Source organism: Aquila chrysaetos, chromosome 5 (assembly GCF_900496995.4).
Source record: "Aquila chrysaetos chrysaetos chromosome 5, bAquChr1.4, whole genome shotgun sequence".
NCBI lineage: Eukaryota > Metazoa > Chordata > Aves > Accipitriformes > Accipitridae > Aquila > Aquila chrysaetos.
This window is the reverse complement of record NC_044008.1, coordinates 27,585,547-27,608,568: the sequence shown is the minus strand read 5'-3', so window position 1 is coordinate 27,608,568 and position 23,022 is coordinate 27,585,547. Positions and strand designations below refer to the sequence as shown.

The 23,022-nt window shown below is 41.8% G+C and overlaps 1 protein-coding gene across 1 annotated transcript in view; it reads left to right on the top strand.

Moving 5' to 3' along the window:
* The first annotated feature begins 6,447 nt into the window (after positions 1 to 6,447).
* CFTR (CF transmembrane conductance regulator) overlaps positions 6,448 to 23,022 on the top strand; it is a 91,627-nt gene continuing 75,052 nt past the window's right edge. Inside the window, exons 1-3 of the mRNA XM_030016320.1 lie at positions 6,448 to 6,500; positions 17,681 to 17,791; positions 19,076 to 19,187. Of these exons, the coding sequence (XP_029872180.1) occupies positions 6,448 to 6,500; positions 17,681 to 17,791; positions 19,076 to 19,187 (276 nt within the window). The remainder of the gene's footprint in view (positions 6,501 to 17,680; positions 17,792 to 19,075; positions 19,188 to 23,022) is intronic.

The window sequence follows — 23,022 nt, the reverse complement described above, 5'->3', positions numbered from 1 at the left end:
GCCAATCTCAGTGCTCTGTCAGGAACTCAAGCTCTTTCTTTTTCAAACAGTTGTAAATAATTAAGCACTTTTTGTTATGCTCTAGGTGGTTCAATAATCTTTGTTGCTCAACTGTTTAAGATTGCCGGCATGTGCCTTTTATTGAGTCATAGAAGGTATCAGTCTTGGATTTTTGCCCTTTTAACCTCAATAATATCATTGTTCTAGCATTATTACATGACAGTATGAAGAGGAAGAAGTTAAAGCTATCTTTGGAAACATAAACCTTGCAGGTTTGTCAGACTTGGATTCTCAGGCTCTTAACTCCTCTCACGTTTATTCTAGACTGAAAGCAAACAAACCCTGAAGTCTTCAGAAAACCTTCTGCAGCTCACTTTCTACTGCAGCTTCCAAAGAACCAAATATGTTTTATCAAGTGTAAAGTTCAAAAATGTGCCCCTACATCTGATAACTGTTCTGTTATATTGCTGCATCATCTTGATTCAAAGTTTTTTTTTCCTTAGCTTCAATATTTGTCAACAGTGTCTCCTTTTTTTTTTTTTTCTTTTTTTAAATGCAGGTGTCCTGTCTGCCAGGACAGTTCTCGTTTCTGATTAAGCTGTGTCCAAGCTGACGAAACCCTCTGCAAATCTTGGTATTATGAGGGTTACTACCAGCAGGGCTTTCACCATTTTAACAGTCTTTTAGAATTCATGCTTAAAAATGAGTAGTATGACTTTCTTATGTAATCAAGACCACAGTCTAAACTTCCTCTTCTCAGATTCTCGTTCCTTCAGGACTGTATTTGATGTAAGCTTAGTCAGCAAGACTTCAGTGAGTACTTTGGTAGATCATGTAGCAAGGCAGATCAAGATGACACCTCAGCAGATCTAGAAGTTTTTACTGGTTTTGATGTACTGAGTTTCATCCATGAGTACAAATAGAAATGGGTTGTCACAGAATCCTGTGCTTCTGAATGAAGTAATACATTTTTTACTTCCCTTATTGTGCATCAACAATATCAACAGGCTTAAAAATACCTTCCAGTTTAAAAAGGTATTCTTGCAGTTGTTGTTAACTTCATAGACCAAATGGCAGCATATGAACATGTCTGACTTTTGTCTGATGGTTCCTTCTAGTGTGATGTTATAATTTTTGTTGAAAATCATATGCAATTTGAAGTGCTTTGAAGAAGTTGGTCTGGAGTATCTGTAGAATCAACCTCTGCAAATTCAGCATGAGTTGCACTAAACACCAACACACACCTCTTCTTCTGTTCTTATATTAGGTCTGTGATGTATTCATTGCTGTTTTCCCTTTCATGATTTCCATGTAAGAGCTTATCAAAACATGGTCTTCGTCCCATTTTGCCTGTCCAGAATGAAAGGTCTGGTACTTTCACAGTACTTCACCTCCCGGTTCCATACCTTGTATCACAGAAATACATGCCTGGTAGAAGATCTGCTTAGTTTCTCTGGAATATTAAACTGTTTTCAGGATTTATTGAGACCATGTGTTGAATTGACATAGCCAGATACTGATGATGCAGTGTGGGAAAGCGTACATGACTCTGCTTGCCAAAAGTATCCAGTGCGCACAGATTAAGAATGTTAATCTGCAAATACTGAAAGCATTGGTTGAAGCAATTTTAGCAGTATTAAGACAATGCATTGGGATACAGTTTTTGCTCATATAAATGGATCCAGCAACTGTCAGGCTGGCATCTTCTGCATCTAAAAATAAAATATTCTGTCCATCTGTATTCTAAAGGTATTACAAATGCAGACTCAAAATCTATTTGCCTGGTAAATATCTGTGAATAGTTTACTTTTTTTAAACGAATGCTGCTGTAGCTTTTATCTTGGTTATGATTCAGTTTTCATTATATTTCCTGGGAATAGAGAAGCTCTTTGGAATTCATAGTAGTATAAGGCAAAACTGACAAGCAATCTGAAAAGCAAGACATTGCTAATTTATCTGCAACTAGACAGTACTGTGGGGACTTCAACAGCTAAAAATAGATATTTGTAAGCCATCAGGTAGAATGCTTTTGTTGAATATTAAATTATACATATAATTCTAGTTGACAAAGTTCTTTCATTGTTACTGCTTTACTATTTTGAACCCTTTTTGAAGATTGTCCCTACCTTGATGTGTGAGCAGCTCTGAGGCAGAGTAATCTTTTTTTGTAATTGAAAACTGTAGGGTAAAGTCAAGTCCTACCCTATGGAAGGGTGGCCAGATTGCTTTCCCTGCTCTCAAGGATAGTTGGAAGTTAGATGAAGTCAAGCCATCTCAGAAGAGATTGAGGAGCTATACCTGACCCATATCATAAGGGCATTCATCTAAGAGGATTTGAAGCAAGACCTCCCACCATTATTTAACTCACTTGGAATGAGGAAGTGAACCCAGGTGTGCTAGAATCCGGCTGGGCACAGGGAAGCTTGAGGGAAAGACCATTGTCAGATTTGTGGATCAAGTTCTTTGCTTTTATTAAAAAAAAAACACGTCTGGAGAATAGACGAGGCTGCTTTTGGGTTGAATGAAACATTGCAACTAAAATAGTTTCCAGTTAATTAAAAGATTAGGAAAAAATCGAAGGTTCAGTTAGAAATTTGATTGATAGGTCTGGTTGCTTCAACCACCAGTCAAAGAAAATAAACTTCACCTTGATACCTTTTTTTCTCTCTCCCTATCCCTGCAGCAAAGGACAATTTTTTTTTTTTTTTTTTTGGTCAGCGTTATGTTAAAGAATGAAGTTTTCAGAAGATAGTAATTCTCCATTTTAAGCAACCACAAAAAAAGCAGTGACTTAAAGTGTTACTTTTGGCAGCTCCTTAGCTTCATTTTCTGAGGAGATGGTATTTAATATGATCATGCTTTCTCTTTTTTTACTAATAATTTCTACCCCTTTGTCCACTGACATTAGCCAATCAAAGATTCAAATATAATTAATTTCTTCTACTCTTCTTGCAAATCAGCAGCTGGATAAAAACCAAAAAAACTCCAGACCCCTAATGTATTGCTGTATCTAAGAAAGGGGATGCAGAATTCCATTGGTGACTCCATGGCAGTTAAAGCCAATCTTCCCCCTGCCCTGCCTTTCCCCTGCTTTGCCCCTTGCCAATAGGGTTCATACCCTTACTTACCTTGGCACCAGCGCTAAGTCAGTTTTCTTCCTCCTAAGTTCAAATCCAACTGAAAATGCACCACTCTGGTGGGGCTTTCAGCTAGACCAGAAGCCTTAAGCAGCTTTACATGCAGTCTGATGGTCTTGGAGGGGAATGGGAACGTGTACCCAAGGGCAAGAGAAAGGCCAGGGTTACAGCCCCCAGGGAATAAATCCCTTTAAGTTGCTGTGAACATGAAAGCATCTAGCTAGTCAGTCTGTTTCACATGTGTGTGACTTCAGACTGACCACGGCATGCTGGGTCTCACCTGGCTGAGGTACCCCTGCACAAGCGCGGTAGCCAGAGTTACTGCAGCGATGGCAAGGGAGACCAGCCTTCACTTGTCCTCCTGTTCACATGCCATGTGGCTCTGTAACTCAGCCACACTAGATTTTCTTCAGAGAGAGAGTAAAGTCATATAGATGGTGGATGTGGATACAATTAAAGGATAGAGTAGCTGTTGTTGTATCAGGCTGCGTTTCTGCAGAAGTAAGAGAAGACCATGTAAATGAAATTCATAGATAATACTAAAATTTGAGGTATTTCAGTCCCTAGAGAGAATAGAAATATTACAGTTTATTCCTACTCACAGTAATGCTAATGACAAGTTTCACATTCATGTCAGCTGAGTATGTTCCAGATCCATGAGAAGATTAGGAATAATAGTTGCTCTGAAACTACAAAATGTTAGGTTAAAAAAAAAAAAAAAGGCAAGGAAGTGTACTAGTAGAAACTTTGTGGAAACAGTCTAGAGAAAAATGACAAGAAATAATTCTGTAAACCATAACTAGTTAGGTGTTTGTGATGGAGTGGGGGGTATGTGTGTGTGTGAAGGTAGGTGAGTTATTTGCAAAACTATTGGATCACAGAGCAGGGAAGTGATCACTTCCCGGGTTCTGGTGGTGCTGAGCATAGCCATAGCTGGTACTTACAGGAGTAGGCAAAGAAATTAGAGAAGTGTTCAGCATTAGGGATCTAGAGAGCTCGACATACAAGAGCCAGTGGGATTTTTCATGTAAAAAATTACATAATCAGCAATGACTGATGGGATGTCTTTGTTAGTCCCAAATTTACTACACATGCTTGTAAGTCAGCACTGGTGGTAAAAGCAACAGGGAGATACTGTTATGAAAAATACTCCATTAGCCAGTGACGTTTTAAGCAGTTTGGACCTGATCCACAAAAGGTTTTAAATGACTAACATACCTCACTTTCTAATGTAAATTACAAAAAAGTCTACTCCTGTGCTCCGTTTCTGCTTTATTCACCTGCACCAGAGGTCCGCAGGCTAGAAAGGGAGAGAGCCCATAGCGGGGGGGGGGGGGGGGGGGGGGGGGTGTATTGCTCAGAAGACTCCGTTTCCAGTCTGTCTTTAAATGAGCATTTCACCGTTTTCTAACGAAGCGAAAGAATTTTGGAGACTGAGGTGATCCGCAGGCCAGGGCCTCCCCAAAGCACTTCCTTCAGAGGTGGTTGGAGGGTGTGGGATCACAGCCTTGCCCCGAGTGCGGCGGAGGAGGGATCGGAATCCTGATCCGAGTTCCTACTCGAGCATCCCGCTGGCGGAGCGCAGCGGGGCTGGAGGAGCCGTGACCGGCTGTCACCGCCGCGTCAGGGAGCGGCGGGAGGTGCCTCCCTGGAGCCCGGCACCGAACGCCCCGAGAGGCCGGTCCCGCCTTCTCCCGGCGGCCGCGGTGCGGAGCGGACTGCGGTGCGGAGCGGGGTGCCGGCCCGGCTCCGGCTCCACTAGGTGGCAGGGTGCCGAAGGGCTCCACGCTGCTGTCCTGGAGCCCGGGCGGGTCGAGCCCTGCCTCTACCGCATTGTCTGAGGACATGATAGAGTGCGGACAGTTTCCTGGAGTCCTGCCTGCCCCCTGTTTCTTGCCGGTTTTGTCATTAATAAAGCAGAATCGGGAAGGATCCGAGGGAGGTCTGAGACACAAAGGAGCTCGGTTCGGTGACAGGGTAAGAGGGCACTTCTTAGCTATCTGCAGTCTGCAAGGGAGAATTGCCCAGGCAAAGAGAAATTCTTTATGAAAACACAGTGGGGTGTAGCGAGAAGCGGTGCAATAAAAAATGTCTGTAAAGTTTTCAAAGAGTGACAGCTGGTTAAATTGTAGCGCAACCTATAAGTCCATAGTGAAGCACGTTTGCCTCTTTACAGAGCCAGCTAAGGGGGGAACGGCTGCATGCTTAGGAAAGAGTGACTTTTTCCATCCGTATTTTTTTAAGTTACAGAAGTGAAAAGAAACTGGAGTGTGTAAATATCACAGTAAAGCGTTAAGTAAAATTAAGTCTTACGCAGAATTAAATCAGAAGTTCTTTCGCCTGCTTCTTGTTATCTTCTTTTAAGCGTGCTTTCTACTGTGCACTCTGAAAGCAGTGATTTTGTTTGTACAGCGTGTGTATAACACTTCAGAAAGAGCTTTAGTGTTAAATCTGGGTGTTTGGGCTCAACTTCTTCAGGCTGTACCTTCAGTTCCCCATTCCTCTCGGTTCAGGTAGCTGTGCCTGCCAGAAAACCTGAAAAACTGAAGGAAGTGTGTTTCGAAGTGGGTGCGATCGCGCTTGCCGTTCACATTTATTCTCCCCTCGGCTCACCGCCCGCCCTCTGCCCCTGCGCCGCTGCGCGCTCCCGCGGGACCGGGGGCTTCTGGCTCGGGCCCCGGGTGCCCACCAAAGCCTAAACCCGGCTTCGGTTCCCGCGGGTCTCGGGGCGGGGGGGGTGCGAGCAGGCGGCCGGTGTGCGGGGACAGGCTCTGCGCCCTCGGGGGGGCGAGGGGCTCTCCGTGCCCCGAGGGCGGGTCTCCTCGCTGCGCTGTCCCCGCTGCCCCGGAGCGAGGGGCGGTTTGTCCCCCACGGCCGCTGGTGGGGCGAGGGGCTTAGTGCTGGGGGGGAGGTCGGGGACCCGCCGTGGGGCGACTCGCGAGACGGAATCGGCAGGTGGAGTTAACGGGCTGGCCGAAAGCCGGCGGGGAGCCGGGGCGGAGAGGGCGGCGGCGTCGGCGGCGGGGGGGGGCCGCGGGGCGCGCCCCGGTGCGCGGTGCCGGGCGCGGCGGGGAGGCGGGAGAGGAGGCGGCGGCGCGGGCCGGGGCCCCAGCCCTCCCGCTTTTGAACCTGGGCAAAGCAGAGGCGGGGAGAGGGGCAGGGGCAGGAGGCAGGCGGTGACATCAGAGCCGGCCGAGCGGATAAGGTGGGAGAGCCGCAGGAGCGGAGCGGAGCGGGCGAGCCAGGCGTCAGCGATTAGCGGCTGCCGCCGGTCCCCCGCGCACCGCACCGCACCGCAGCTCCGGGCACCATGCAGAGGTCCCCCCTGGAGAAGGCGAACATCTTCTCCAAACTTTTCTTCAGGTGGGAGCCCCGGCGCGGCGGGACATGTGCGGCCCGGGGCAGCGGGCAGGGGCGGGCAGCGGCGGGGCGGGGGGCTCAGCGGGGCCCCCCCTCCGCGCTCGGCGGAGAAGGGGGCTGAGCGCTGGGCGCCAATTAGCTCCGGAAAGGTCCGTGGGGAGAGCGGTGGGAGTCTTGCTTACTGCCGAATGATGAGATCTCCCTTTTTTTGTTGTTGTTGTTGCTGGGGTTTTTAGCACCAGGAACGGGCTCTGTCCATCAGGTGTCATAAACCATCGCAGGACCCGGACGGATGAATTTATGGCATAATTTGAGCAACCTTTGGTAAATTGCTCAACTAGTTAATCTGTTATTTCACTGTAAACTGTGAGAACATGGCAGGGTGGGGGAGAGCAGAGGGGAAATGCTCTCAGAGCAAGGATTCCTTCTGTTTGGCTTTTCGGGTGTTTAGCATTTGCTCAGTGTGCAAGTGTAATATAAGATCTTACTGGAAACAGTTCCTTGTAAGCCTTGAAAGTGTTCTTTTACAGGCAAAGTCCCTGGCGCCTTTTCTTTCTCACAACTTCAAATAAAAAGAGAAGAAGGAGCCCATACCAACGCCTGGGCACAATGTACTTTATAAAACAATATAGAAGCCTAAACATGTTTTACGTGACATCGCTAGAAATGACACTGCCAACTGCAAAGAGCAAAAAATCTTTCTGGCTTTGGCCCACACGCTGCAGGTTTCGCCAGGGTGCTGGTTCCCCCTTTAGTTACTTGAGGGTCTTTTGAACAGCAGGGAGGGGAGGGAGGAAATCTTGTGTAAGATGCAAACATGGTGGCCGAAATGGGAACACGTGATGTAAAGCCATAACGTTGGCATGAGGTCTCTGCTTGAGCAGCTGAGGGCTTTTAGCTCACTTTTTAATCGTTTTGGGATAGCTTTCCTTTTCAGCAGGTTGGCCTGGACCTTTTTTAAAAATTTCTTGAGGGAAGCTGGTCTGTATGAATCGCTCTGTTTGCCTGCCTCCCCCACTTTGGCTCATTGTGGCTCATTGTAGCCAAATGTGATAGTGGGGAAGGATCCCAAATGCAACCTCTTTCTAAAGTTTTACAAACATCCAGGTAAAGATGAGGATCCTAGAGGTGTCCTCCAGTGGTGCTGCAGTGGGGAAGTACTTGCTCTCAAATGGTGTTTGAGCCAGGGAGGCCAGATGATAGGAGTGTAAGCCTTTACAAATTCTCCGCAGAAGAAGCTTCAGTCAGTGCTCCTGTCAAGTATAAGATACAAATCTGTAAGAAAAAAGGCTGCATATTAACTTCAATGCTCAAGGAGCCACTTGTTCTATTTCATTTTATTTATTTGAAAATCTTCTATCAGAGTAGTGCTCTTGTAGTACCTGGGATACTGAAGGTGTCAAGAAAAAACCCCAGTAAGATAAAGCAAATATACTTCTGACTTCTACCTTAGTTAAAGTTCCCATGGCTGAAACCAGATGCAGTTCATGTTCATTAAGTGCATAATTAACCTGACCTGGTCTATTAAAATCATAGTCTTTAAATCAATTAAATGACATTTCAATCACAGGTATCATGCATGATGCATTATATTGTACCACCTATCTGCAACTGAAGTGATAATAATCAAGTATATAAAGTTAGAGAGATGTTTACGATGACTGTTGACTAGACGAGAAATTTCTTTACAAAATTTGATAGTAACATTGTTTCATAGAAAATTCAGGGTCTTAAAGTAAACATTCAGTTCACTGGGTAAGAACAGCCAAAACTGTATGTGTACATCTGTAAAGTATCTAATATGGTTCTAATACCTTCGGAATGATGTTTCTGTGAATGACAAAGTCTCTCCTTACTTGCGTTTTACCACATACACTGTGAATGTCTTTGTTTCTTCACAAATATTATAAGAAATAATTGAAAAGGTCACAAAAGTGAAAGTCACAAGATAAGAAAATGCATTACATCCAAACTGGCAGCAAGGATGTCTTTCTCTTAAAAAAAAAAATCAGTGCCTGATTCATTATGAAATCCAAAAGAGAAGTGCAAACTAAGCCAGCTTTTGTGCCCTGACTTCTCGGGGGCTCAGTCCATCAGACCTGCTCTAGTTGCTTCCTTCTTTCCAAACCAGAGAAAAAGTAAGCTGTTGCCTTTTTATACAGCTGTCCAGAGATTCCAAGAACAATTTAGCATGTAGGGGATAAACGTTGGATTCCTTTTTCTGCCGTGTGTGTGCTGGGAGGGGTAGGGAAAGGAATTCAATTCTACACCTCACCTCTTCTAGGAAGTAGGACCAGTGAGTGTTACCAGTGTATGGTAGTGAAGGTGTTTTAGTTCTCTATCTCTGACTCAGCTACTCTTTTTAAGCATAAGAGCAAGAGTGACTCTGTAGTCTACCAGGTAAGAAACTTGTTTACAAGTCCTGATTTCTGTTCCGAGGGCACTTTTTATGAAGTCTGTTAATAGCCTTTAGGGTGGATACCAGAATCCAGCACTTAAGTTTTGGAAGTACCTAGCCCATGAGCTACAGTCATGGTTATTCTCTCACTCTTTCTAGCTTAATTCAGTCATAATTACAAGTTTGAGAGTGCCTTGACCAAGATAGTTTCTGGTTTGAAAAGGCATTTTCATGAGAATTAGCTTGAATCCCTTCAGAGAAAGGAACTAAAGGCAGACCTGCCCTAGGTAGTCCCTGCTCTCTCCTTGGACTATGTATCTTAGGGTTTAATACCAAGAGGGGACTTACGATTTCGATTCCTGAACAGAGAAGGATTTATGTGCCTATTTTTCTCTATGGAGAAGTCTGGGATTTAATGTGTACATTTGTACTCAAAACTTCCCCTAAAACTGTCTTGAGTTCCTAAAAATCCCAGGTATTGCATAGGAAGCTTAAAGACCTAATTCATGTCAATAAATTTCACTCTGGAGGGCAGGTGTCTGGAAATTGGCATATCCAACCTATATTTGGAGCATCCCCTATCAATACCTAGCTGTAGCATCTTGCTCATCTTTCCTCTCTGAGAAGGGAACCTCTGTGTACTATAGCAGCTATGAGCAGGTGGATTGAATTGCACAGTGTGATGGCTCAGTTGCTGGGACAGCTGGCTTAGACACTTATACAGGGCAAATTTCTTATAATATATTCTTAAGTCCCTTTATGGGTCTAGTCCTGAGGACCTGCCTTTCACTGATCCCAGGTAATCATAAATCCTGGCTGTTAGTGATAACCAAGCACAGGTGCAGCTGCAGCACAGATTATGGCCCCGTGAGGCTGCCTGGTCATTTTTTGTCTGTTGCCACAAGGAGTCCTTGGGTCTGCCAGCCCTTCAAACCTTTTTGAAACAGCAAGCTTTTGGTACTTCTGAAAGTCAGCCCCCCAAAGGTTCAAAGATGTGCATGCAAGTTTTGGACTCCTTTTGAAAATTTGACTTCTATTAATGTTTCCAAGGTAAAATATGAAACTTGAAGTGAACTGGAGAGAGGATGTGAGTCTCCTACTCTGAAATCGTTTCAGCCACAGGAATACCTTCTCTAATATTAAGGCTCAATTGTGTCCTTGGCTCAGCCTGATACTGCATCTTTGGTCTAACGAGCAGAAGTGCAAACCCTGCATAGCACAGTGACCTTCTCTGGCTGCTTTATACCTGTAAAGCACAGTTGCCTGTATCAAGTTGCATCTGAGTTTCTGAAATACATGTAAAGCTTCTCCTCCTCCTGCAGGAGGAAGACTTACCATCTTGATACTCGAAATGATCAAGCATTTGAAAGATTTGCAGACCTGTTTGTACCCTTTTATTCTCCTCCATGCTTATTTGATTTTGGTGAGATAGAAAATAATCCATCCAAATCCTTGAATTCTTTTTTAATACTGTAGGCAATGACATGGAAAATAGTTTATTATCTATATTATAGAGGCTTTTAAATGCCCTAACAGAAATTTGAAGTCTACTGTACTAAGCACTGGAAAATAATTGATAAGGATGTCTGTTTTGAAGGTCTTAAAGTCTAAGTAGATAGCACAAAGGATGGGCTAAACCCAATTTTCCTTATTAGTTCTGTAAAGAAGAAAGTGGGGTGTACAAGGATTGTGTTTTGTGCTGGGAGCGTGTGGTGGAGTCAGTGCAGACTGCCTGAGATCTCCTGTCCAGGACTTTAATTGCACAAGGGTGTTTCTGGTGCGGCAGAGTTATTTCAGAATATTTCTACAGCGAACAATTATCACCTCTTTCATACAAAAGAGTCCCAGTCTCTGAATATGTAAATTTTTTGAATATGCTAATTTTCAAACTGGTGAGAATAGTGTGACTTACTGCAGAAGAGTTCTACAGGTTGCCATTATCTTGGTTTGGGGTTTTTTTTCTCTTCACCACCCCCTGCTTTGCAGGATATGTATGTAGGTATAGTGGTTATGGGGGCAGGATGGTGCCAACCTGACATCTGGGTCATAACGTGTCACATTATGTCTTCTAAAATAAACAAGTCAAAGGTCAAATTAAACTGTAGCATATCAGAAGACTTTAGTGATACATGCTGCAAAATTTTGCAATGTAAACTCGTAGATGCAATTCAGCTGCCTTCCATGAGAGAGGAGGTATGCCTGGGTGAGATGAGCAAGAACTCACAGGCTCTGTTTACATCCACATGTCACTCCCTCTCATATAAGCAAAAGTATCTGCATGAGCATTTTCAGTCAGCAAGTAGCTAAACCAAGGCTGCATTGTCATGAAGCTCCCAAAATTAGGAGAGAATAAGTAAGCTTTTAAGACGTATTTTGAAACGGCATTGTTTTTCCCTTGAAACCAGAACCGTCCTGCCTGTCAGATATGGGTAAGCATCCTTCCTTCAGGAGAGGGTAGGTAGGAGAGGGGATTGATCCTGAAAGGCAGTGCTTGGGGTGGCCTGCTGCGATACTAATGGCTTGACTCCATGGGCAAGGTTGTGCCTTAGGAGAAAATCCAAAGTGACAGCTGGGAAAGGTACTTGGTTTCAGATATATTCCTATGTTTTAATGTGGGTATTTATCTTTTCATAAACTTTTTTTTCAACTTTTAAAATAAAGGATGTGAACCTTTATTGTATTGGAGTCAATCTGATATTTCATTTTAACTTGTTTCAACTTAACTTAGTTTAAGGTTAATCTATAAAATCTGGGATGCTTTTATTTCTCTGGAGGTAACAAATACAAAGAAAACAAAAACAAAAAAAACCCCAGTGTTGCTTTGCTCAAAGCCCAAGGTCATTTTGGAAATCGGAAGATACGAGACATTTTCTCATTAACTTGCAAAGGTCAGGCTGAGGAGTAGCAGCATCAAATGCCAGGATACAGAGAAGATGGCAAAGAGCAAGTAGTAAGAGAAGCAGCCCCTGATTCAAGATTCATTCCATATTACTGTAGTGGTGACTTACATTTTGATACTTTGTATTTAAATTAAAAAAAAAGAAGAAAAATCTTCCCACCCTCCACTTTCACTGTTTGAACTGCCACAAATATGTTCACCGGTTTGTGAGGGTGTTTATACCTGATCACATATCAGTCACTGGGATTGGAACAAGTTACAGATTTGGAAAGGGCCATTGCACCCGATATGCAACTGTATGCTAATTTGTTACAAAATATGTCTATAAGTGCATGGCTAAGACAGTGGAATGATAAATGGGGTGAAATTTGCTGTCACGTTAGTGACATATCTGGGAGATTTTAAAATTCAATTCAATCATGAATAGCACAGCTCTGCTATAGTTTTGCTGATGCAAACTTTCCGCAGCTTTCCTTGGTCTTTCAAAGGACTAGCAGAAAGAAAGCTCTTCCTCTTATTCTTTCTGTGGGATATATAATTGAGGAAAAGAGTGAAGGTGAAGAAACATGCTCTCCTAGCCAGTCTCACTGTAAGTATATGCTGAAACAGCCTTGCAAACCCTGTTCATAGCACATCATCACCACTATGTTATTTTGATAGCTTTGTTAAAGAAATATTTGAGGCATATATTACACTTGACTTTGGTATCTAACCCAATGACAGATTTTAATGCATTGAATGTATTCTGTCCTTGCATCTTACACAATTTAAGTATCTTTGTACCCCTAATGTGCTTTTTTTTTCTTTCAAAAATAGCTCTTGGTACTTCTGCAAACCGAAATACTTTGACTATCTTACTAACTGTAAGGAAAAAGTATTGAATTTCTGCTAAAAATCTGAATCTCAAAAAGCATTTAGAGATTAGATAATAATCTGAATAAGTGTCACTTTGCAAAAACTAGGCATAAAAAGGCGAGCCTCCCCCAAGAACTGCTGTGGAGTAATCCTAATTAAGATTTGCTATTGAAATCCTGGGGTTTCAGCAGAACATTGATTATTCTTAAAATGGTGCTGCTCACAGCTAGTGGCAGAGTTGATGATATTGCAGCTAAATATTTTCCATGTCAGACAACACCTCATGGGGAAAGATTGTTTATTAGTGAAGAAATTTAAATCTTAATATTTGTGATCTGGGGGAAAAGGAAAAAAAACCCAGAAATTATTGGGGTCTGCATTTACCTTCTGTTGTTGAAGCCCTGCAGTAATTATGTGTAAATATTAAGCTCAGAGTGTAGCATTTGCTTGTTTTTAAAGGGGAAAATGCTAAAGGTTTAATATAGTTTTCAGAATATATAACATGGTATTTCAGCAGGTTACCATTTGAAACAAAATAACTGCAACTCTACTCTGTTGAGGGTAACCAAGGTGCAGGAATTAGGCTGTGGTGCCTGGCGGTTGTGCTCCGTGGGCGCACTGACTTGTCCCATCTGTTAGCAAGGATCATGCACAGCTAGGGTCACCCTTTACGGCTGCATTGCAGGATGCTCAGAGAAGAGGGCTGGTGGTGCAGACGCTCTTCTGGAGAAACAGTTTCGAGTGTAGTAGAGCTGCCACCTCCGATATAAAGTAAGCAAAAATTTACAATTAGTGATGGATGTCTTTTGGGAGAGCATGGGAGTGCAGAGCCTCTGACAGAGTCCGGTCTGGTTTGACCCTTTGGGCATGTCTGAGATCTATGTAGTACCTCAGTCTTTTCTTGCAGTCAGTAGGAATTCGTGGCTCTACAAACACCTTGAAAACTTAGGCTCCAAAGCATCATAATCATGGCTTGATTATGTTCCCTGCCCTACCCTCCCAACTGTTAAAAGAAGGGATAAGTTAAAGCCAGAGGCACTTTTCTTGCGCTGTCTCCATGAAGATTTAGGTCCAGTTAGGAGCTGCAGGCAATACGCCTAACTATATTGCGCACAGGTATCAATGCGTTGTAAGAGAAGGAAGTGAAGCCATGGTCGCCTTTGCGTTGCTCAGTAGATATTGCTGTTTTGTGCACAGGACACCTGTTGAAATGGTACCAGCCAGACCAGGGACCCTTGCAGGAGAGCTGCTCTGCTTTGCAGGCCTCAGAGAGCCCAGCCCTGCTGCTCTGTCACTGTCCCAACGCCCCATGCTTCTTGACCTGAAGGCCCTGTGCCCTGGAGGAAGATCTGGGCAGTTGGCTTAGCAACACGGAGGCTCCTTCTGTCTTCAGTGACATGCAAAGCAGCCTTAAGGGAGAGTCAAATCCTATTGACAAGTTAACAGTCTGTGTTAATACTCTCTGGAAAGCCCAAGACATCTGTCCTATTGGTATAATTTGCTCGAGTGGGATGAGGCTGAACATGCTGGAGAAAGAAATAGCTGTAGTAAGAAATCTCTTATATATTGCTAAAGTGAATGACAAAGAAATGGTCATTAGAAATCTACCAAAAAGGAACTTAAAACAGTATGTTATGTATATGATATTTACATATCAGGCTCGTAAGGGTTTTTTTTGCTACAGGCGATCAATAATAGAGGTGGAACTTGTTTTGATTCTTTTCTTCTTTCCTACTGTACACCCTTGAAACTTGTCCCCTGCTGGGTTTCATGTGTGTGTACCCATAATAACATTCCTAGTTAGTGGCAAAACTCTGACAGCGCTACAGGTTTCTCTGTGAAAGAGTTCATTAAATGCCAGCCAGTAATCCGGTGGCATTTGCTAACATAATGCTGTAAAGCCAATCTGTTTCCCTTCCTTCTTGCTCTCTTCCTTTCAAAATAAATTTCTCGTTCTCAGCAACCATAAGAAGAAAAAACTCTGAATTAACGCTGGCAAATCGTTTCTGTTAAGTAAAAAAATAGAAGAGCCATATTCATTGACAAACTCTGACTGAGCGGTGTTACCTGTTGATAAAGAAACATTCATAACTACAGATTACATTGCCAGTTAAAATAAATTTATAGCCATTTTGCATTTCAAAACTTTGCAAAGAATCCAGAGCATAATGATAAACTGGATGCTATTGGAATCTGGCAAAAAGTTGTTTTAAGGAAATATTTATGTGTTCTAGGTCTAGCATATTCCTTTTGATAAAATATATACTGTCTCCCACAGTTCTTGACAGCACAACCCAAGCAGCTGTTGAAAATCTACCTTGAGACAAACAGCACGTGACAGGCCAACTCCTCCCACGGTTACCACTCCAACCCGAAGCCACTTGGCACAGATCGCAAATTGGCCAGATCTAGTTAGGGTGGGACTTCGGAGCAAGGCCAGGGCAGCTGGGAGATGAACATCTCTGTGCAAGCCCTGCCAGCAGCCTGCGGTAGGAACCTGGCTGCAGGCGAGGAGGTCCCTGGGGGAAGGTGTCAGCACCGCTCCTTTAGCTGGCTGGAGGAGGTCATCTACCATAGTTGCAGCTACCCTGATGAGCAGAGAGATGAGGACAAGGACTAAGGATAAGTCTGTATCAAACTTGTTGACTTGGGAGAGGAGGGTGGTTTAGGGACCACATAATTTAGGTGGCATTGGTAAGTGCACCCGATTAAGCACTGAGTAGAACAAGAGACATTTCTAGGAGTACCGTAGATCTGCGAAGCATGCTGCTTTTCCCAAATGATAAAGTAGCCACTCTGTTTGCTTTCTAAATGCAGTCGTGTTTTGTTACTTCAGGGAGTGGCAAAATGCCAGGGTAGGTGCTAATCAAAAGTATAAACAAAATCAAATGTGTGGAAGGAAACAGTGCAATGAAAAATGTTTTCCCAAAACATACAAAGTTTGAAACTGTAAAGCATTTCTCTTTTGTCAAGACGAGTTGGGAATTGCTTATTGCAGTCTCAAAGCAAGGGGCTCAGCAAGGTTATTACTTAGCTACGGAGCTGGGAATTGAAGAGGTTGCTTAGGAAGTACTGTTACTTACTTGCATTAGTAGCAGTAGTGGTTTAGTGTCCCATAACTTGTATTCATTTTATCATTGCCAAAATATCTGCGTATACAGAACTTAAGGTGAAGCCAGTACATGAGGGTTTCTGTTCCCAAAGGACAAGGATTAGCCATTTCTCCACAAGATGTGCACAAAGCCAATAGTGGCTGGTCCTTTCTGCCATCAGGACCTGGCAAAATACAAATCAATACCTGATTTATCATTTGCGGTGGCCATGAAAAACTTTCACATAACAGTATTATTTTAAATATAAAAGTTTTCTTCTAATCCATCTTATTACATCCCTGAAAACATTGGCCCCTGTTTCCAGTAGTGGTAAAGTTTATGGAAGTTTTACCAGTGACGGTCCAAAGTGGACTCTCCTAGCTGTCTTGCTGTCACATACCACAAATTGTGTGTTATTTCTCAGCTACAGTGGTGTTGAAGACTGAGCTAAAGCCCATGTTATTTGTCTGAAACCATAGTATGATTGCAGAAATGAAGGATAATCTTCTAATTTCTTAGAACACATTCTCTTTGCAGTGGGTGTGATGTAACTGTTCACTTGGGAAATATCTTTGTGCTTTACTGAATTATGGGGATGAAAGACTGGTGTCTCATATGATTCATAATTTCATTAAAGTAGATGTTAGAGTGTGCATGTGTGTGCACACAGTTGCACACAAATCGGCTTTGACTGTTGTGCTAAGGTCTTTTTGCACTCGTGTCGTGTCTAATGATGTTCATTTACCTTTGTATCAACCTCTTTGCACCATCAGAGGCTGCAATTGAGAATGCAGGTTACTTTGTGTGTATGATACATGTTCTTACAGGCATACAGGTAAGCATCTCCAATAAGCTATTTGTATTTTCTAAGTGACTGTGGGAAACATTATTGCATTACTTTTGCAATTCTGTTAACTGTTTTCTATAAAGACAATTTAAAAGAAAAAATTCTGAAGTGATTGAGGTTTTGCAGATCATAACTTTTATCATAATCATGAATCATGTGGGGTTTTTTTTACCAACTGTGTTTACATATGGAAGCATGACAGCAATCAACCACAAGCTACTTCTTTCACAGGCAGTTCAATTTTAAGGAAATATTTTTTAATAATGGCAGTAAAGCAGAAACTCAGGTAGTTTCAAAATACACCATTAGTTCTTATGGTTGCTTGTTTATGTTTTGTTTTAGTCCTGTGCTTTCAAAAAGATTTTCAAAGAGAATCTGCTGCAAAAGTTTGTACAAGTTGGCACTTGGGGATTCATAGGCCTTTCAGGAGCTGAATTGTTCGATAAAATTAGTAACAGCTTATAAAGATTTTCTCTACAGAGTAGCCATTCTAGAGTTTTTTCCTGCTTTGGTTTAATTCAGCGTGCCCTTTAAATCGGTGTTAAATTTTTAAACATGACATTTGAAAAAAGAAATGCAAAATGTTTACATATGATGGATGCAATGAAGATCTTATGAGGAGTCCTGTGAAAGATCTCGTGTGTTGTTAAGTGCATACTGCAATGTAAGCTGTCAAAGGAACACTCAAACTATATTAAGATTTTCTGTCTTATAGGAATGAAACTTATACATCCAATTTACTATAGTTCTGATTTATTATTCATTTGTATGGACATAGCACATATTTGGAAACACAGCACAAATGTCTCAATCCCCTGTTCATTTGTCTGCCACTGACTGAATAGGAAGTTTGGGGCATGATGCCACCCCAAAACTGATAAAATGCCAGTTATTCTTTTAATGTTATGTTTGTCAATATAGCTCAGTAAATATAATGCAAAGCTGCACTATATTATGTCATTGTGTGTGTGTGTGTGTGTGCACATAGACATGCTTGGGTGCTGTGCACAAAATATTCAGGGTGAGACAATGCAACTCCAGAATTAACCTCAGAAACTAGCGATTTTTAAATTTTTTTATTTTTCTGCTTAGATGGACAAAACCAATTTTAAAAAAGGGTTACAGACGACGGTTGGAGCTGTCAGATATTTATCAAATCCCTTCTGCAGACTCTGCTGATAATCTTTCTGAAAAACTAGAAAGGTATGAAAGATTCATGAAATAATTTTGTTTCAGGAATCACACTGCAATTTTCATTAAAAAGCTGTTGGATAAAATGTTTCAATAGCATTGGGTGCAGGCTGGTTGCACCGATTGACTGGCTCAAGCATGTCCTCATTCAGCACATGGTTGTCCTTTGGAGCTGACTGGGATCCCTGGTGCAGATGTATCACCTTGATGCTCTAAATTACTATATTCAGGTTCCTATGACATCTGTCTGTTGACTAGCGAGGCTAGACTCACAGTTTCAATGTTAGTTCCCTATTCTGCTGTTCTTTCTTCCCAAAATATCCTTGTAAAACCTTGTTTTATTTTTTTCTTCATCTAAATTACATTCTTAATTTCCTTTGATACCACTGTTGAAAGACTAGTTGCTTCTGCAGAAATCATACCCTGACTTTCCTCATTTAGGCTTCCTCTCTTCTCTACCCTATTTCAGTGGGTCCTAATTTGGAAACTGTGTTATACTTGGGACTAACTCTTAGAGATACAAGTGCCTGAATCTGGTCCCTCTCCCCCAGCCTCCAGAGTAGCTTTCCCTGGTGTGCTGGGGCAGCTCACGTCTGCACTGTTGTGCCAATCCGATTAAACTTAATTGCAGTGTGACATACGTACTCAAAACTGGTGGAAAGTATTGAGGACATCGGTATGCTTAATGCATTTTGATAGTTTAAAAATGGAATATTCTGGTTATTTAATATTCTGTTGAAAAATGGCAAAAAGAATTAGCTGAGGAAATTCTTAGGAGTGCTTTAATCTGTGAATAAAATTTTCACTCAACATATTCTTTGTATATAGCATTGCTTCTGATCAGCAATTTATTATGGAGTAGAAAATTATTGTCCCAGCAACACAGGTTAAAAATAATGCTGTGCAGTAGAGGAGTCACATTTTTGATACTTTGTTGGTGTTTTCTTTTTTGCAGGCTGGAAGAGCTCCAAAATGTTTATTTGCCTATTATTTGTGCTTTGGTCTTAAGTACAGCAGGTTTCTTTAAAACATACAACGTGACCTTTTCATGAATTAATTCCCTGCGGGGTGATGTATGGCTGAGTATTTAAAACTGCCAAATATGTGGCTGAACTAGGTTTGAACTTTTATTGATCTGTCAAGTCAAGTCTTTGGGGTCTTTGCAAAGCTTTCTTTCATTAGTCACCTTAGCTAAATCTCCTTGGATATACTTGAGTGAATTGAAGTATGTCAGAGCCATAGACCCATGTATTTGCTCACACAACTTAATGGTCTTGATTTTTGGTTCCTTTTCAGAGAGTGGGACAGAGAGCTGGCAACTTCAAAGAAAAAACCCAAACTTATCAATGCTCTTCGACGATGCTTTTTCTGGAAATTTATGTTCTATGGAATAATGTTATATTTAGGGGTAAGATTTGTTTTTCTCTTCAGTAAACTTTTAGTGTTCCATAAATAGATCCAAGTCTTAGGGATTGCTAAATAAATACAGAATCCTGTGAATAGCTATAGATTTTGCTATGTGTATTGCTTATAAAGATGATAAATACAGAGAGTTACTCAGGGACCTTCATAAAAAAAAAAGTATTTTCTGATAATGTCTTAACATCTTTAAAACATAGATATTAATAATTTCAAAATGTAAGTAGTGCCAGGTGCTGGCATATGCTTTTCCAAGTACAGGTAGAGCACCTGAATTTTTGTATCGCTGCTGAACTAAAGTAATTATTTTTTCATGCTACTGTTTTTAAGAAGTTTCTTCTACCCTTACTTTAAAATAAATGGCAGTGCAATTTCTCATGATTTGGTCAGTTTTGTCAAAGTGATACCAGCCAGCGTCATCGTTAAATGCTTTATTCAGGTTTATATGCCGTAAGCAAATTGCCTTAGTTAGTGGTAAAAATTCTGCATAAATAACGGTGTAAAATATGCTTGGATCTTGGTGCTGTTAGTGCTCCAAAGTGTATGATCAGGAACTTGATGTGAAAGTCTGAACTGATTATCCCCTTTCCAACATGTTAGGATTACCCTGACTTACCAAATGCCACCTGTTTGACAGTCCCATCACTGGGGTTAGGAGCTGTGAAAATAGTTTATTATTAATGGTGTCTCATTAGGTGTGTTGGATAGCCAGACTGTAAATCTGAAAATTACTGTTAACCAATATGCACATTAAATATCCGTGTTATTTTCAAGTTTCTGCAATTTAGTAGTAAAAGTGAGATATTACACTCCATGCTTCTCTGTTCAAAATGCTGTGGTATCAGAAACTGCAGGTATGATAGCCCAAGTGGCCCGAAGTGGTCAGATAGTCAGTGTTTTCAGATGTGAGACAGATCTCTAAGCCAATTTTTATTTTTCTGAAGGTTGATACAGAAAGGAACTAATTCCACTGGCATTAGTGTTGAATGTGATCTAGTTTAGCTGTACTTTCAAGATCATGGATTGGGCAGAAGAAGAGTGTAAGGGTAATTTATGGAAAATAGCCTACAAATGTCTCTGAAGCTCATGTTGCTTGCTATAAAACCAAACTTCTCTTTTCTTCTAGCTTTCTATCAAGTATCCCAAGGAACTATTCTAACAGAATAGCAGAGTTATAGAAATGCAGATCTTCATGCCCATTAGAATGACCCATCTCCCAGGCAGGAAGGGGAGAGTAGTGTGGACAGTTGTCATCACGCCCATGAGCTTGCTACTGACTCCTCTGTAGAAGGGAAGTTTCAAGCTAGGTAGATCTTCTAGTAGGTAGATGAAGAAAGATCATCATCTGCTCTATGGCAGCCATGCTAAGTGAAGCCACAGCAACACCTATACCCTCAAGTTTTAATAATTGTGTATAAACCACTTGAAACATAAATAAGAATATCCTGAAAACTAAAACACAAGTCCTTAACTACATGCAGACTTTTCAGCATTAAAAGGGAATTTTTTAAGGGTGAAAAGTTTTAATGCATCAGGCAGTGTTTCGGGTCCAAGATCATTTTTCAGGTTAAGCATCAAATTTGGAGCCTGACTTGTGCTACTTTTATGCTGGAATGGTTCCACTCCAATAAACAGGAGTCCCTCCTGTTTATGTGGCAGTGTGAAAGACAGGCTGATCTTGCAGATTACAAAATAGGTAAATTTCTTTAGGGTCGTGGGATGAAAGTACTGTAAAGTATTCCTAAGTGTATTAATTTGGACTGCTAACGATGCAAATGTTCTGGTTTAGATCACTGTTGATTTGATTTGGATAATTAATAACGGATTACAATTTCACTTCAGATTGGATTTTCCCCTAAGAATTATGGAAAAACTGGCTGCTGCTTTCTCTTGTAACACCATGTCAACGGGAAATGAGTATCACTAATAGAATTAGAAAGTCACAAAGTAAAATGGTCTAAAGAAAAAGGAAGAAATTCTCTAAAGAAAATGGAAATAGCTTCCCTTAAAATGCAGCATTCACATTCTTTTTAGTCTATGAAAAACTTAGGATATACCTCAGTCTGTCATGCTGCTTCATGGATTCAAAATTAAAAAAGCCCTATAGGTCTTAATCTTTTGCAGTCATATTTAGACTGTCCCCCAGATGTAGCTCCTAGAGAACAACTCTGAAATTTCTCAGCACCAAGGCTTGATTTTAAAAATAAAACCTAGAGTGAAAAAGTTCTTTACATTTTATCTTTTTGCTTCTTTCTCATGGATAGATACACTCACACATATGTGTACACAAATTCTGATTAAAAATAGGGGAATCATGAAATTAGCTCCCAAGCCAACTTGGCTCTCCCCGGTTTAAGTCTCTCCAACTTGCTGGACTCTTGTCACTGGTGAAAAGCCTAAGGTCTTCTCTCACTGCCACTCGCCTCAGTCTGAAGTCACCACTGCTGCAGATCTGGTTCGGAGAGATGTGCCAAGCTTGCCTTCTCCCTATACAAGGGCTGCACAAGGAGAAAGGAGAGGTGATGATGGTTTTGGTGCTGTCTGTGCTCACTCGGGAGGGCTTTTCTGCATCAAACCGTGGGCTACCCTCTGGCTGTTTGAGTGTTGTGCAGGACTGACAGGAGGCAATGTGGCTAGAGTGGAAGTTCGTAAGTCAATTAATTGTTTGTCTTTGTCCAGGTAGGGCAGTTAACCATCTAGGACAGGGCCTCTTGCTGTCTAAGGGGCTGCGTAACAACCCTTCTCTCTATAGTCCTTCACCTTGTTCGATGACTCTTTCTGGGACGAGACCCTTTCTTTGTGGACTCCTACCCAATTCTGTCTTTTATTTGCTCCTGCCATCTCATTACTGCCTTTAATTTTTTAACCTTTTTCCTCACCAAGCCAGCAACTCATTATGCATGTCAGGTTTGTATTTAAAAAAAACCCAGCAGTTCTACAAATGTAGCCTACCACACACTATAATAGGTGTTCCTGCAGAGTCTGCCAGCCGAAAGTTTCACAGTAATGCATTCCTGTTAAAAGTTAAGCAGTGTCTGAGGGCTTTTGCAGGCAGTTTTGAGGATAACTTCCTTTCCCAGAGTACAGGCAGGTGAAGTGTGTGTGGGCATGCATGTGTGGGACTGTGCAGGGTTGATTTCTCCATGTGGACTTTTTTAATGAAGTACAATTTTAGACCAGGTGAGGACAGAACAGGACTGCAGGATATTTGAGTCATATTCTTTGCTTGTTTGGTTTTTTTTTTTTTAAATTTCTTTAAGAAATCACAGATGTGCGAATCAGGACATTGGAAACAAAATCTGCACCTTTCACAATGAATATGGAAAGATTAAATCTTAGTTTAAATTCTTGATTCCATTATCATTGGTCTTCATTTTATTGAAAGCTGTAAGACAAAAACCTTGCTGCCAAAGCTGCTGGTGTTCTTTTCAGGCCTTGCTCACGGAAATTAATGGGAGCTTTGCCATTAATTTGAATGGGGACAGGATGTTGTGCCGTATTGGCATAGGTGCAACCAAGTTGTGCGTTCTTTTGAACTTCACTTTCCTTTCAGCTCTTCTCTTGTCTAATCCCTGAGCCGTTTTCATAGCACCTTTCTTGGAGTGTGGTTTAAACTCTGCTGACATCCCTGCTGTTTGTGTAGTTGTTGTTGTAACTGGCATCACAGCTTTGCTCTCATTAGGTCTAGTAGTTTCTCCATCTCTCCCTTTCCCCTCATGCACCGTAGGTAATGATGTTATTGCAGGGTGGACACTTGCGCTCTGGCCCCCTAGAGTACTACGACTCTTCCTCATAAATAGTGTTGTGTTAGGCACGTTGAGTTA